Here is a 16,804-nt window from a genome sequence, read left to right as displayed (position 1 = left end):
AAGAGCGAAGGGGAAGCAAGAATCTTCTTCACATGGCAGAGCAGGAGAGAGAGAGTGAAGGGGGAAGTGCTACACACTTTTAAACAACTGGATCTCGGGAGCACTCACTCACTATCACGAGAACAGCCAGGGGGAAGACCACCCCCATGATTCAATCACCTCCCACTGGCCCCCTTCTCCAACACATGGGGATTACAATTCGACATGAGATTTGAGTGAGGACATACAGCCAAACCATGTCACCAGCGAACCCTGGATTTTTTTCCTTTTCACTTTGAACTAGTTATTCAGAAGGTAAAACATTTTTGTACTTTGAACATACATAGCAAAGGTTATCAGTGCCTGCTTTTGTGACAACCTCTAAGTTACATATAAATGAGATACCTTCCCATACACATTCCAGGAAAGAAATAGCATGCGGGGAAAATATACACAGGTTTTTTCAAATTCTTCTCATTTTCTGAATGATCTTTTGGGGGCTTAATGATAAAGAACCACGTTTCATTCTTTAAAATGTTTACTAAAAAGAAATATCACCGAGAAAGGGAATAAGAAGAATATGGAGCTCAATTGGGAAACCTCGTCTTTGGCTTTCGAGAAGACACCACTGTGTGGGGCTTTAGTTTCACCCCACATGTGATTTTCATGCTGTTAAAATGTCCATATGTGACATGGAAGCCCCACGGTTGAAGAAAAGTGGACTTCAGGTAAAAATAAAGGTGGTTTTGTTAATCTACAGGTTTCCACTCCCGGCCCATCTGAAAGACATAGAAAAGCAGGTTAACAGAAAACATCTTCAAGCTGTGATCTGGCCACAGTTTGTTTCTGGTTCTCTCAGGAGCTGGCATTTCTGTTGGATTCTGGATTCTGGGTGTTGTTCCTGGGAGGGGTGGGGTAGGACCGGGACCTGCAGCACATACCGCTCCTCACGACACAGCCAACGGCAATATGCCGCCGTGCAGAACCGCCACAGGAAACATGGAACACTGATTTCGAAATTAGCTTTTGTGCAGTGCTGGTGCCCACTCCATTTCAGTTCATCTAAAACACCCCTTTCCATTCCTCTGCCCCTTCCTTCGTCTTCTCCCCTTTCTCATTCCACAGCCCCCATCCTGACCAACCAGACTTGAGCGTGCTGAGTCTATAGCAGTGTTTGAATCTGGATCGTTTGGTTCAATCATGGTGCTGAATAACTCTATTGAAGAGCTATTTAAGCCATCCTCTTAGTACCAAGACCACTCTAAAACTAAGCCCCAAAACGTGAACATCATCTAGAGGCAACATTTAAAATTTTTAAAATTATGTATCCATAAGTAAAATGAATCTCTTTTACCTCTAGTAAAGTGTTCAGAGTGTTTAATTCCATTTGATTCATACAACAATTCTATACTAAGGAAAATAGAGTACTATAATAGACTTGAAATCAAATTTTATGAAAGAAGAAGCCTGGGCAACATAGTAGGACTCCCTCTCTCCAAAAAAAAGAAAAGTAGCCAGATGTGGTGGTTCATGCCTGTAGTCTCAGCTACATGGGAGGCTGAGGTGGGAGGATGCTTGAGCCTGTCATTGCGCCACCGCACTCCAGCCTGAGCAACAGAGGGAGACCCTGTCACAAGAAAAAGGAGGAGGAGGATGAAAAGGAGGAGGAGAAGGGAGGAGGGGAGGGAGGGTGGGGAGGAGAGAAGAAGGGGGAAGAACAGGAGGACAGGGGTGGGGAAGAAAGAAGAAGGAAGAAGATGACGAAGAAGGAGGAGGAGGAAGAAGAGGAGGAGGAGGGAGGGAGAAAGGAAGGAAGGAGGGAAAGAAAATCATGAGTTCCAGTCCCATCCCTGCTCCCTCCAAGTACAGGACTCGTGTGACTTCAGGCCAGCCACCTAACCCCTATGGGTACTTCACAGTAGAATGTCTGTTGGGAATTCTGTGATATCTAAATTTGTTTCCAGCTCTAAACTATGATCCCACTATCATTCTCATTTTACAGAAGACAACTAATGTTTAGGGAGGAAGAGTAAATTGTTCAAGACCCTGTGGGCAACAAATGGTGGAGCGCAGGCCAGGGCCTGGCTCTCTCAGCCCTAATCCATTCCTTCCACAGCAGCTTGCTGGTCTAAACCACAGGCATTAGGGCAGCTGGAAAAGAAGTCACCAACAAAAGTAATTAGAAATGCAGTTTCGAAGTTCTTTTTCCAGCACTAAAATATATCCTCAGAATGGAGCCAAATCAAAGTAGATGTGCTCTGTAGCAGAAAATTATTAACTAAAAAATGCTCAGGATGAGATGGCGATGGTTCCAATTTGATTACAAATTTCCCCCTTAAAGTGTTACAAATGTTCTAGTCAAGTCTAACAACAAATCAAGAAGCCCAAATATGGTGAAATAATAGCTTTTCTTTCTCCTTCCATGTGCAACACTGTATATACCACTAATTGGCAGATGGTCTGAAACTGGTCTGATCTTTAAGAGAACTTGGACCATCCTGGAATCCCCGTTGCCATCTTTGTGCTAACCAGCAAGAAGCTCAGCCAACCTGGAGTCAAGTGCAGGCCTCATCTTAGTAGGGACTCTGCCTGTCTTCTCTCGCTTGGTAACAGAAACAAGAAGACAACTACCCAAATGGAGTAACTGGAGTCGCCGACATTTCTTAGTGCCTTTTGTGTGTCCGGTATGGTTCTGCTTATGGTAAGTAATTTTCCCAACAGCCTATGAGTTAGTTACTATTATTAGCTCTAAACTGAGCCACAGACCTCGTGCACACTCTTAATGAGAGAAGCCAAATCTGTATACTGACTTGAGAGTCCATTCTCTTAGCCACCAAAAATGTACATAGGATTCTACTGTCCATTTAGGACATATAAGGCATATATATACCTATATCGGCAACTGTATGTACATAGATGCATGTGTTGTGTACAGATAAAAATAGGTATGTATAATTATTATAATATGCCTTAATTCGCTTTTTAAAAGGGAGACCACGTTAGAGATAACGATGTAAACATGTGCCATTCACAAGGTGGCTAAGTCACTCTGGAATGCCAGGTGTGGGTTGACAGTGTAAGAAGGAAAGGTCGGCCCCAACGGGCAATGATTCACCCAGTCTCGCTAACGACCCTCTTCCCTCCCAGACTTGCACAGTTACAGAATAGAGGAAGGAATTCCACATGAATTTCGGCTTACAACATGTTTTTAAAAACTTACAGTCTTGCCAACAAAACATGAAATTCACGATTTTAATATTCCAACAGCATACCTCTTTAGCATAATGTGAAAAAATGTCCACTTTTATTTTCATTTGTCTTGTGATCCTTTCTAGTTTTTGACTGTTTTCTTCACAACCTGGTTGGCATTTTGTTCTCATGGTATTTGTTGTTTTGTTACCCCTGAATCATGTGTTTCTGACGGTCGTGCCAGGCATGCCTACGTGGGCAACTCTGGCGTCTCAGGTGGCTGCTCTCGGTGTGGCTGTCCCAGGCATGGCTGCGTGGGGGACTCCGGCGTCTCAGGTGGCTGCTCTCGGTGTGGCTGTCCCAGGCATGGCTGCGTGGGGGACTCCGGCGTCTCAGGTGGCTGCTCTCGGTGTGGCTGTCCCAGGCATGGCTGTTCAGAGGACTCTTGTTCCTCAGGTGTTTGTTCTTCTTGTCTTGGTGACGATTTTTCTTGTGATTGTCCCATCGGTGGTTCTCTGTGGGCTTCTATTTCTACTGGGGTTTCTAGTAGTACAGGTGTATTTTTTTCCTCTAGAATGTCATGATTCTTTTTCTTGTTTTCAGTAAATAAAATAAAACAAAATCACCAATAAATCTAGTAGCCATCTAAATCAACTGAAATAAATCATAAAAAGACAAACATTGCTGCTATATCATTGACTTAGTAGTGACAGTGATAATACTAACAAAAATACTTTTCACATAGGGTATTACATGTGCAATGTGTTTTTGCATGCATTATCTTGAACAAGCATAAAATACGATGAGATACCATCAGAGAAGCTAGAATCAAAGGTGTGTTACCAAATGCTACTTACACACACACAATCCATTAGTCATTTAAAAACAGAAAAGTCACAGGGAAGATTCTTGTTTTTTCTGAATCAGTGAAACAGAAAATGCATTTTTAGTAAAACGAAAAAGAAAGAAATCAGAGTGCAGGAGAATCCAGAGGCCATGTCCTTCAGAGTAGACCTCAACTCATGAGAACCAACCTTCAGAGCTCAGGAAGAATACCCCATAGCAATCAACCTTTCGCCGGCCAAACTACATTTCCCGATGCTAACACTACCTGGTTCCTATGGGGATGAATGCCATTTGGCAGAGGAAATTAAAAAGGTGCTCCTGAAAACTGAAAACAAAACTGTTTGAAATAACACTTGAAAAGGTGTCTTCAGCGAGAAGCCTCGCAGAGCCTGAGAGGGGCCAGGTCGCTCGGCTGACATGGAGAACTCAGCACGTTCACACACTGCCTTCCCCAAAACCTGCTCATCCCCTTGTTTTCAGAAGTAACGCGCAGACCCAAACCAGAAACCTCGACTCCAACTTCATTCTCGCCACCCATATCCACTTTGTGCCCAGTGTGGTCCATTTTATCCACTCCCAGGAATCTGTCACTTCCTGTCTGGGTCCCTGGGTCCCACCCCTGCCTGGGTCCAAGACTCCACTCCCGAAAGAGAGAATACAATGCACACACATAATACTCTCATCCCTTTCCCTTCTCCCCCTGCTATCACAGCCACTTCTTAGAAACATAAATTTGATCACATCGTCTCCCTGCTTTAGCATTACCTACAGGATAAAGACCAACATCCTTACTTTGACAGATGAGGGCATGGGGACAATGGCCAGGTGACCACCAAAGATGTGGAGCTGCCCAAGACTGTGTTACCAGACAGCGCACAGCTAAACGGGGCCGGGCGACTAGTTCAGACCAAAGGGATGTGAAATGTGATGTGTCCCTTCTGGGCTGAGATGGCTGGGTATCGAATGTGGCTTCCTACGTCTTTCCTTCTCCTCCTGTAGCAAACTCAGAGACCGTGTGTTGAGGACAGCAATGACAAAATCAAGGATCCCTGAGTCACCGTGTGGAGGAGAGCCACCCAGGAAAGCCTCCAATCCACAGTAGGCTGCTGTGATCAAGAAATAAGGATTTATTGTGTAAAGCCACTGAGATTTGGAATTGATTTTTTTTTTTTTTTTTTTTACTACAAATTAGCCTTGCCTCTTCTCACTGATGGATCTTAAAAGCTGAACCTTGTCTGTATCTCCATCTTCCTCACATACTATTCCTTCCTCAGGCACATTCACTTCTTGCTCCAACTGCCCCAAACTAGTTGCACTCCCCCAATGCACCCTCACTCTTCCATGCACTTCACTAAGCTGACCCCTCTGCCCACCACCCCCTTCCTCACCCTGTCAAGTTGGCAAATTCCTATAAGCCCTTCCCAATTCATTTTTGCAATCCTCTCCTTTATAACACATTCTATAAATCGCTGCAGCCTCCCTCCTAGGCCCAGACAGTCAATCGTTCTCTCTGTGGTATATTTCCAGGGTATCCAGTACACACCTCCATTTTCACACATGTCTCTCTTGTTAGACTTTGTCTATAGATCTGTGCCCAAACCCCAATACACATGAGCTTCTTGAGAAAAACAAAACTGAATCTCATTCCAATGGATTCCCTCCACATTCCGGACAGCACTTGGCCCAAGGTCAGCAGTCCCATATTGTCTTTCTATTTTTTAAAAATGATTAATGGCACATGAGTCCTGCTGCCTCCGTCCACTTTCAGATTCGTCTTGAACAAGGCACCTTCCCTTCTGGGTTTCAGTCAATTCTCTCTTTGAAAATAGGGATAAAAATATGGATCTTTAGGAACTGTAGGATTAAGATGACATGACAATGAAAGCACACTGTGAATGGAAAAGATGGATATATACATGATATGATACTCATCATCACATAAAAGTTTAAACAGAAAAAAAGGAGGGGGTTATAGAAGAAAATACAAAGACTGTCACACAGTGATGTATGACTATGTGCCAAGCAAAAGGCAGGGGCTGAGTGCTCTGAAGGCCAAGCGACCCTCTGCTAATCCCACAGGAAGACCTGCCCGGCTGCTCACGCCTCGCGCTAACGTAGGGCCCTCCTGCACCTGTGCATGATTCTCTGCATCAAGTCTGTCTCCCCCACTAGAGGGCAGGGATTGCGTTTACTCATCTTTGTTTCTGAAGTGCCCAGCTCAGCCTGGCACATGAAAGAAACTCAGAAAACGTTTGATAAATAAAAGAATCAAAAATAAATAATGAATGAACCAGCGGTCTGCTAGTCCCACATATAAGCACTCCCAAAAACACATAAAATTAGAATGTGCAGAATTAAAAATAGATTTAAGGTATTAAAATGTATGTATATGAATATTAATATATTATGTAATATAAAATGATATTAATATAAAATAAATATTTGTGCTGTGTTACTACAGAGTAAAATGCATTTTCAAAAACTTCTGCGTTCACCTTGCCTTTTGAATCCAATCATCTACGAGACGTTCCTGGCAGTGCGTCTGTGTGCTCTGTTGGTTTTCATTCAGAACTCAACCTGCAACCCACCAGGCACCTGAGTGCGGCTGAAAATGTCTCCCCTAAGGATACTCATGTGTGTCTAAAGCCTCCCGTCTGAAACTTGTAACTTCTTATCACAAGTTTCACAAGCTTTTCTTTACAAAATATTATAAGAATAAATGCAGTGAAAGATTAAAATAATTGAACGATGGAAAATCTGCCAAAACCGCATTGTTGACTGACAGATTATGCCACCGTATGGTATGCCAAAATCTTCATTTGTCAGCTGACCTGGAACCTGCCATATGCAAGACGGTTTAGAGGGCTCCATGCATAGTCATGAGAGCGTGGTTTACTCAAAGTCCACGTGAGCACATGGGGAAGGCTGCCTGTCAATGGGAAGCTTGGTGACACCCCCCACGAAGCAGTGAATCACGGGGCCTCGCTGCAGACACTTTCACTGCGAAACTCGCAGAGCGGCCACCTGCACCGTGCCCTACATCACACAGAAGTGTCCGTGAGTAAGCACTGGTCATAGGTTCTCTTACTAGGAAACAGAACCACTTTTTTACTCTTGCTGAGGTTCTTGAGAGATGCTGGAAACAAACAAACACACAAAAATCCAGACATTAGTAAGCTGACCAAAAAGTGTAAAACCATGGTATTTTAATGTAAGATCTATGGATAAAAGAATTACTGGAAAGTAACCATTTTGACTAGTTTAGAGAGCATTTAGGGCCGATTTCAGTAAAAAATACAACTATGCTTTTATTATGCAGAAAGCCATGCCAACATTATGCAAATTGTACCTTCTGAAATTACAGGGCACTGGCAGAATTTTGATCTTATCTTTCTTCCCCCAACCCCCGCCAAAAAGCGTATTTTACTTGAATTAGGTTTTCTTTCCCTTCTTCCTCACAGGATTTCACAGCAGGCAGCCAGCCGCATGCGGTGGCACTTCCTCTGCTCTATATGAGATTTAGGAGGTGACAGGGTCTTTCCAGGTGACCCGGAAAATGCAGGTGCTGGGTGTTCTCTGCAAACAACCAGCAAATATAAACCAGTTCGGCTTACACAGCAGATGCTTTGTAAAATCTCAATAGTAAATAGCAACAAAAGTAGAATACTCACTCTAAAATGAAAAATACCAAAACTACAAATGTACACTTACATCAACACTCACAAGATAAAACACACAAATGCACACAAATATAATATAAATAAATGCAATAAGACTTTTCCACAGATCTGCCCCATTGAACATCTTCTCCGACAATTCTGCTTTGATTTCGGGTATCGTGAAGTCCACGGGGTTACCAATTCAGTAACTTAGCAGGAAAAGATTTGTTCTAGTCTAGATAGACGCCCATAAGTGTACCTGTGTGTCAAAGTTTCTATCAGCATAATTAACACAGAAATCTTTTGCTAATAAGCACTTCAGTTCAACTGAACTCAGGAGCCAAATAATGAGACTGAGGCTGTTCTGCAGCCCTGACGTTTTGGCGAGTGAGATGAAAAAGACGTGTGGGAGCAGATGCGGGAGCTGACAGCCGGCGAAGGAGGAATTCGAGAAGCCGTCAGAAGAGCTGGTTGGAGAGATTAAACTGCCAACAGCAGCAGCTGGGGAAATCTGAAAATTGGAGCAGAGGGAAAAACGAACAGGAATGAAGAGTTTCAAGAGCAGGCTGGTTTCGATCACAGTCGTGTGAGGTCAGAGGCCACCAAGAATCAGACTTACGATAACAGCTGGATGAGTTCAGAAAAACCACTGCCTTTCTCCACAAAGAATTTCCTCAATTGTACATTTTATGGTATTATGTGATTTGAATATTATGTAAGTACCGTATTCAATACTCAGTTTAAAATCTAGTTTTTATTTTCACTTATTTTTGTGGCTGCCAGAAGCCCCAGCAGCTGCTAGTTATGAATTAAGATGTCAGGCTCAAATTTGTGAAAATAAATCCAATGTTTTGGTTGAAGGTATAATTAGTTTGTGAAAAGTTAGAAACCCGGAGATAGATAGCATTTAATTTCTGTATTTGGTAACTATTACCTAGGCAACTGATTTCTCTGTGGGCTAGAACGTTTTTAAATAAATCAGCAAAGACCTTACCAAGTCCTTACAGGGGACTGCAAGTTACATCAAAAAGTAGTTTGAATTCACAAAATCTCTGACGGTGGCTTGAAGGCTTTCCTGTCCCCCTGTGGCCCTAGATTAACGGGTTAACCTAATAATCTCTCTTGCAACCACTATAGTTTTTTTATTCTTAAAATATAAAAATGTTTTTACTTTCTGTATTCAAACATGCTCATCATAGAAAATCTGAAAAACAGAGCAAAGCCAAAAAACAGAAATAAATGTAAATCATAAACCCACCATTTGATATAAGTTGTAACCTAAATAAGTCTAGCAATAGGGAATAAGAACTTAGCTCTAATTCTGTAGCCTTGGGACAAACTTCTAGACGTGGATAGCTGGTTCAAAAGGCATGGGTGTTTTTCAGACTTCTAAGACATACTTCAGAGTGTGACTCTCCTGAGGACACAGCCCCACAGTACCCTCTCAAATGATGCCTTTCTCTTCCACACGCTTGAACCACCAGCCATGGAAGTGGATAGGGGCCCTTCTTGCACCCACCACTGTCTCCAGATCTTTACCCCATCCTCCTCCCTAAAACCCTTCAGCCTCTTTGAAGTTTCCGTCATCAGACTGTACTATTCATCCCCCTTTCTTCTGAGTAGTTGTCTACTGAGCTCCAGGCCGCACCTCTTACTCTTAGCCCATGTCAGCCTTCGGTGTTTGGTCTCTCTCTCTCTCTCTCTCTCAGTCTCTCTGTCATGATCCTTGGGGACCACAACAGTTTCTCAGTACAAACCTTCCAATTGTGGTTTCTCAGTGCCTTGGCCTCATCACATCTGATGATCCTGCTCCTTACCACAGACCACACCCTAGACCCTGTGATTACCAGGAATTCTGACCCACCTCATTCCACCCTCCCGTCTTTACAGCTAATGCCCCGCTCCAATTCTCCTACCTCATCAGCACCTCTGTGCCACCAGCCCTGCCACCATTTCACCCTCCCACCCCTGACCTGTCCACATCCTCCTTTACCAACTCTGGAGCCACTGCCTGCCCCTGGACACGCCTTCCACTCGCGATCACCACCTTCAAGGGCTCCTTAGTGCCACGACATAATCCCAGGTTATTTCTCCAAGTAACTATTTCTTGTTTCCTTTTTCTTTAAAGCTCCACCTCCCCACTCTACACTCATAGTTCACAGCCCTGCCTCTGTGTATGAAAATAAGAGCACTCAGAAAAAACGTCCACAGGCCCTACCCCACACTTCCTCGCCTCCCAGAATCTGTGTCCACATCCTCTGCCTGCTCCTGTACTACTCCGGAGGGGCTGTCCTGTTCCCGCATAGGACCAACCCTCCCACCACGCACGGACTCCACACGGCTGGCCAGCTGAGGAAGGTCCACCCAGCAGTTATCGCCTCTCTTGATACTGTATCCTCAGTTTCTTCCCCTTTAGATGAGAACAGACATGCTGTAATAGCCACGACTCCTCAAAAAGAACCCAGCCATGTGCCCCCTCCAAAAAGAACCAAGCCTTCACCATGGGCCCCCTCCTAAAAGAATCCAGCCTTCGCCATGTTCCCCCCCCCCCCCCCCCCCCCCCCCCGAAAGAACCTAGCCTTGATCATGTGCACCTGTAGCCACTGCCCCAGTGTGTGCTCCCCTACGGCCAAGTTCCCGCCGAGTGTCCCCTGTGCCTGGCGTCTCCATTCCCACTACTTCCATTCTTTGGACCAGCTCCTATTAGGCTCATACTCATCTTTCTACAGGAACCATCTGTTGTCACGCTATGAATGACTTCTATTTGGCCAAATACAAGCCGGTTCTCAGCTCTCACTTTGCTTGATCAGCAAAATTCAACTCGATTGATTGAGTTCTCTGATTGCTCTAATGCCACTCCTTGGCAGATTTAGCAAAATACTCCGAATACCGTTTTCACCTGAAAAGGCCCTTAAGCGATTGGCCAGTGTACTTGTGTTCCTACTGTGGTCCGTGGTGCCTTCATGTTCCTCAGAGGTGTCTCAGGGGTCCAGCAGGAGGGCCCCAAAGAGACACAAAGGAAGGCTGAAGGATTCCAACCAAACAATTCCTTTTTTCTCTGCTCTGTAGACGGCAGGTCCTTAATTATATTCCACTTGGGGAAAAAGGAGTTCTGGTGCTTAACGTTTTATTTTGAAATAATTTTAGATTTATAAGATGGTACAGTATTACAAGATAGTTGCAAAGATAGTACAGAGAAGACCAGTGTACTCTTTTTTTTTTTTTTTTTTTTGAGACGGAGTTTCACTCTGTCGCCCAGGCTGGAGTGCAGTGGCAGGATCTCGGCTCACTGCAAGCTCCACCTCCCGGGTTCACGCCATTCTCCTGCCTCACCCTCCCGAGTAGCTGGGACTACAGGCACCCGCCACCACACCCAGCTAATTTTGTGTATTTTTAGTAGAGACAGGGTTTCACCCTGTTAGCCAGGATGGTCTCTATCTCCTGACCTCGTGGTCCACCTGCCTCGGCCTCCGCAAGTGCTGGGATTACAGGCGTGAGCCACCGCGCCCGGCTGACCAGTGTACTCTTTAAGCAGCTTCTCCTGATGCTAACACCTTACAAAATCATGGTACTTTATCAAAATCAAAATTAACATTTGTGCGACACTATTTAACTGTTAATACTATTTAACACACTTTATTTGGATTTCCCCCAAACTAACGTGTGTTTTCTGCCCCAGGATCCAGTTCAGGACGGAATGCTGCATTTGGTTACTGTGTCTCCTGGTTACCTCCAAACTGTGACAGCTTCTCAGTCTTCCCTTATTTTTCACGGCCTTGATATTTTCAAGGAGTACTGGTTGGGTATTTTGTAGAATGTCCCTCAATTTGGGTATAGCTGATATTGTGTCATAAACAGACTGGAATTATGACTGGAGGGGGACAGTTCCACAGAGATAAAGTGCCCGCATCATACCAAGAGTTATATTACATCTACATTAATTCATCACTGGTGAGATTAACCTTGACCACAGGTGGGTGGTGCTGGTCAGATTTCCCCACCATAATGTTTTCTGATGCTTTCTTTCAAATACTAAAAATCAATGATTTTGGCTGGCCACAGTGGCTTATTCCTGTAACCCCAGCACTTTGGGAGGCCAAGGTAAAAGGATCATGTGAGGCCAGGAGTTTGAGATCAGCCTGGGCAACATAGCAAGACCCTGTCTCTACAAAAATAACAAAAAATAGCCAGGCATGGTGGTGTGCACCTGTAGTCCCAGCTACTTAGGAGGCTAAGGTAGGAGGATCACTTGAGCCCAGGAGTTTGATGCTGCAATGAGCAATTACGGCGCCACTGCACTCCAGCCTGGGTGACAGAGTAAGATGCTGTCTCAAAAAGAAAAAAAAAAGGATCTTGTCCTTACCTTTTAATAAAAAAATTAGACTCAACTAAGGCCTCAAATCAATGACCTGCACAGTTTCACTGTGTATTAATATTAGTGGGACTAAAACCTCTGACGGTTTCAGACTTCTTTTCACCAACTAGAAACTCAAATATTCAAAAACGATTAAACCTAGAGACAGATACGGAACAGAAATGCCACAGGAAGTGAGAGCCAGGCTCACCCCTGGACGCTTCCTCCAGGATGTTGCCTGATGTCATTTATTTCACACAAATGCCCTGATTTTCCCTCTCTCTGACTTTCCAATTTATTGCTTGGTGTTTATATTTGTATTCTTCTTTTAAAGGATTTCCATGTTCTTTTATCTCTATTTTTATTGCAAACCACCTCAAATCTCCTTGGCAATAAATAAAAGTTGCTTCAATCATTCAGAAAAGAGAAAGAGACCCAAGAACACCACGAGTGGGCTTGACTGTCCTCTTCGCACATTCTTAAAAGTAAGGGAACGCCCTGCATTTCTTAGAAAGATTTTAAAAGTTCAGCCCAAATCATGCCTGTGTGAGCCTTAGAGTGGCTAGTGTCACAGACGGATTACATGGCAAGTGGAGAAGCACTTCCGTTGCCTCTGGGAAGGCAAACTCATGTATTTATGGGAATTATGGAAGCTTTGGAGCAAGACAAATCTGGATTTAAAACCTACTTTCTAGTTATGTGGCCATGGGAAAGTAATTTACCTCTCTGAGTCTTAGTTCAAATTTAGAAAACTAATACCTACCATTTCAACAGCAATCCTCCCATGAGGATAAAAAGAAAGAATATGAATATGATGCTCAGCACCGTTCCCAGCACATAATATGTGATGCTCTCTTCCTTCCTCAGCCATCCTCACTCCATCCCACTTGATGGACATTTGATGATCCCCAGGGCCAGACTCTTTTCATTCTGCCCAAGTTATTCACCAATTTATAGATTGCTCCCTCCCCTGTCTCTGCCAACTAGTCACTTGCTTAATAGCCCTTTGACATGTTGACGGAGCACTGGAATGGGAATCTTAAATACTAGGTTTAGTTACAGATCTTCATGGAAAACTGAGCGAGCTCACAATGATGCCAACCTCGGTTCCCTCATGTGCAATGCAAGTGGCCCCCCAGGTGATCTCTGCATTGCCTCCTGCAGACCCTGAGCAGGCAAAGACACTAAAGATACGCAGAGCAGAAAGATGTCTGGAGGAAGTCCCCGCTACGCATTTACAGTCTGCAAAGGTACATACTGTGTCATTCCAACTCTGTGACATTCTGGAACCGGCGAAACCATGGCGACAGTAAAGAGATCCATTGTAAAGTGATTACAACAGGTTTGGAGGGGACAGAGGAGTGGATGGGAGGGACACGGGATTTTTAGGAGAGTGAAGCTACTCTGCATGACACTATAGTGGGGAATGCATGTCATTATATGGAACACCAAGAGGGAGCCGTAATGTGAACTGCGGCCTTGGGTGATGATGACATGAGGGGTCAGTGTTGGTTCATCACCTGTAACAAATGTACCACTCTGGTAGGAGATGCTGACAGCACAGGAGGCTTGGGCCAGGGATGGGGGTGGGGGGGGCGGGACGGGGAGTAAACAGGAAATCTCTGTACTTTTTGCTCAGTTTTGCTGTAAAACTAAAACTGCTCCGAAACATAAAGACTATTTTAAAAACAAATAGAAAATAAAGAGAGATCAGACTCTTTCAAACATTCTGTACTCAAACTCAGTGTTGTCACGTAGGGGCAAACCCTGAAAAGATAGAGAAGACTGCTACTTATCTCCACTCCTTAAAGCAATGGACTACAGCCAAGCAATGACGCCTTATGATAGGAAAGGCTTCTGAACATCTAACCTCCGCTCTCTTCTGCAAGTTACTATGTTTCTGTTTATGAAAAACTTCAACATACATTTCATTTATTTTAATTAGTCCTAATGATAAAGAAGTATTTAAGTAAGCTAGACCTCCTACATGGCTGGACAAGCTTTATGTTCATCTTTTGGATGCAGTAACATTTCTAAATTGAGCTGATAATCAATATATAGTCTCAGTTTGGGGTATACTTCCAAAGGACGTTATGGTAGACATGCTCATAAAATGAGGCTTAAAAGGTGAGCCAATATTTTGAAAGACAAGCTCTGAGCCCTGAAAGGCTGACACAGTGGCAATGGAAATGGTATATGGCACACAGCACACAAAACATGTAGGACAAAATGTGTCGGAAGCAAACGAAAGACCTTCTACTTGTGTGCAAAACGTTAATTTATGTGATTACGAGATACAGAAGCTATGTTTAGCACATATAAGACTCAGTGGGTATGGTAGGCAGAATAATAGCCCCCAAAGATGATGACATCCTAAGCCCAGAACCTGTGACTATGCTAGGGTGCATGGCCAAGGGGAATCAGGTTGCAGTGAAATTAAGGCTGCTAATAAAGAGGGAGAGTATACCGGATCACCCAGAGTGCCCAACATAATCACAAGGATCCTTAAAAGCGGACGAGGAAGATAGAAGGGAAGAGCCAGAGGGCAACGTGACGGCAAAAGAATGCTCAGAGGGACACAGGGATGCTACCTTTGAAGACAGAGGGAGGGCCCACAAGCCAAAAGATGTGGACGGTCTACAGGGGCTGGAAAAGGCAAAGAAACAGATTCCTCTCCAGAAAGGAATGCAGCCCAGCCGGCAACTTGGCTTTAGCCCAGTGAGACCCGTGTTGAATTTCTGACCTACAGAATTGTAAATCATAACCTTGTGCTGTTTTAAGCCACTAAATTCACGGTAATTTGCCACAGTAGCCATTGGAAATTAATAAAAGCACTCCTGCCATCTCCAATGTCCTCTGGAGAAGTGTGGTGTAGGGAGGTATACACTAGACATTGGGCGAGAGAAACTGCATGGCTCACTCTCACCTTGAGCCCTGCGCTCAGTGCTGGGGCCACACCATCAGAGCATTTAAATAAATGTGAAGAAAATGACTACAAATCAGGTCATATGCCTAATATTGGAGGGACTCTGGTGTTTGACTTGGTTTGGAGAAGAGAAGACTCAAGCAGAACATAAAAGCTCTCTTCAAATACAAGATAGAGCTGCTCTAATGGAAATGAAGCTTTGATAGGAAGAGTGGCAGAGCAGCCAGCTTCACTGTGTATGGCCTCGAGCGGCTTTAGTTCTATGTTATCAAGAATCTCAGTGCACCCAACACTCTCCTACAAACACAAAGGTTGCTTCAAGGAAGAATGAAGCAGCTGGACCACCCATCTGAAGAGAAGGTGCAAAGGAGATGGGTAGATTGGCTACAGGATCTTGATGGTTCTTTCTTAGTCTGAATTTCAATCAGGTGATAAGCTATTTATTATTCCTTTATTCACACTGACACAAAACATATTGGAGTCTACCTTTGAATGGAATGAAAACTTGTGCTATAGGTGATTTTTCCTATGAAATTTGCTGGGAAATTCAACACAAATGTGTGGTGAAAACAGACAAGAATACTTTCTTAAGCCATTTAATGTTGGCAGATGTTTCGATTTCAATATTGTTTGGCATACAGTAACCATCCAACGTCAAAGAGAGGCACAATCAAAATCAGGTACACAGAGGGGACTGGAAATTGCATTAGGACCCAGATGAAGATACACAAGTAGAAAGAGCCCCTCGCCGTGCCAGGAGACACGGGTTCCTGCACATGACGCAGTAGAACCGACATAGGGAACTCAGGGAAAGTCCAGAAGAGGGAAGTGAAGAAGGCAGGGCTACCTTCCATTCACACGTGGTTTTCATTTTCAGCCTTTAGATACCTTTTCTCATTCAACATCACAACACTCTCACGTGCAGTTCCTTTTGCAGATGAGGGAAGTAACATTCAGAGAGGTGGAGTGCTTTGGTTAGACATCACAGATGTCAAGCAGGAAGGGCTGGTGGTTTGATCCGAGGACTCTGACTTCTACACGTTCCACCACACACACACGGCTGAATTCAATTAGGAAAGTTTGTTTGGGTGCCGAGTTCCTCTGATTAACATTTTGCTTCTCTTCTTTCCATTTTCAAGCATTTTTAAATGATTTTTTTAAACACAGTCATGTGCAGCATAATGATGTTTCCATCGGCAAAAGGCCACATGTACAATGGTGGTTCCTTAAAATTAGAACACCATATTTGATTGTATCTTGTCTATGATTAGATATGTTCAGATACACAAATACTCACCATTGTGTTACAGTTGCCTATGGTATTCAGTACGGTCATTTACTGTACAGGTTTGCAGTCTAGGCAATAGGCTACACCACACAGCCTACGTGTGCAGTAGTCTATGCCATCGAGGTTTGTGCAAGTCACTCTCCGACGTTTGCACAAGGACAGAATCATCTAAAAACGCATTTCTCAGAACACATCCCATCACTGAGCAATGTACAACTATAAGTACATGTTAAAATCCTCTTGGCAATTTTAATGCATCCAATGACAACTTCTTTAGGATCATTTGGAAGAGGGCTGTCTACAAATAGGAAGAAATAGGAGAAAACTCCACCCCAAGTTTTTATGGCTACCAGGAAGGCAAAGGAAATGTCCCTTCTCTGTGCAGTCATACATCCAAAGCACATGGTCTTTGATCACTACTGAGGAAAGTTGCCAAGTAAATCCTACTTGGAATTGCTCAGAAACAATTTTACAAAACTCAGAAGATCATTTTATCAGGCTGAAATTATCCACCCCAAGAGACTGAAGAAAGGCTGCATTTATATCAAATGCCATACAGGAAG

At 43.8% G+C, this 16,804-nt stretch overlaps 1 protein-coding gene across 5 annotated transcripts in view; it reads right to left on the bottom strand.

The window, feature by feature from the left end:
• Positions 1 to 499: 499 nt before the first annotated feature.
• DCDC2C (doublecortin domain containing 2C) overlaps positions 500 to 16,804 on the bottom strand; it is a 139,958-nt gene continuing 123,653 nt past the window's right edge. For 2 of the 5 annotated variants that reach the window (XM_032172119.2, XM_032172120.2), the window contains one exon: positions 500 to 758. In XM_032172119.2, the coding sequence (XP_032028010.1) occupies positions 729 to 758 (30 nt within the window). In that variant the 3' untranslated portion in view covers positions 500 to 728. Of the gene's footprint in view, positions 759 to 3,217; positions 3,761 to 16,804 lie in introns of those variants that run through there. The other 3 variants (XM_058426793.1, XM_058426794.1, XM_058426792.1) reach the window with 2 other exon arrangements.

This window comes from Hylobates moloch, unplaced genomic scaffold (genome assembly GCF_009828535.3).
Source record: "Hylobates moloch isolate HMO894 unplaced genomic scaffold, HMol_V3 SCAFFOLD_13, whole genome shotgun sequence".
NCBI classification, from domain to species: Eukaryota; Metazoa; Chordata; class Mammalia; order Primates; family Hylobatidae; genus Hylobates; species Hylobates moloch.
The sequence above is the reverse complement of the archived record's forward strand: the minus strand, read 5'-3'. Positions and strand labels throughout refer to the sequence as shown.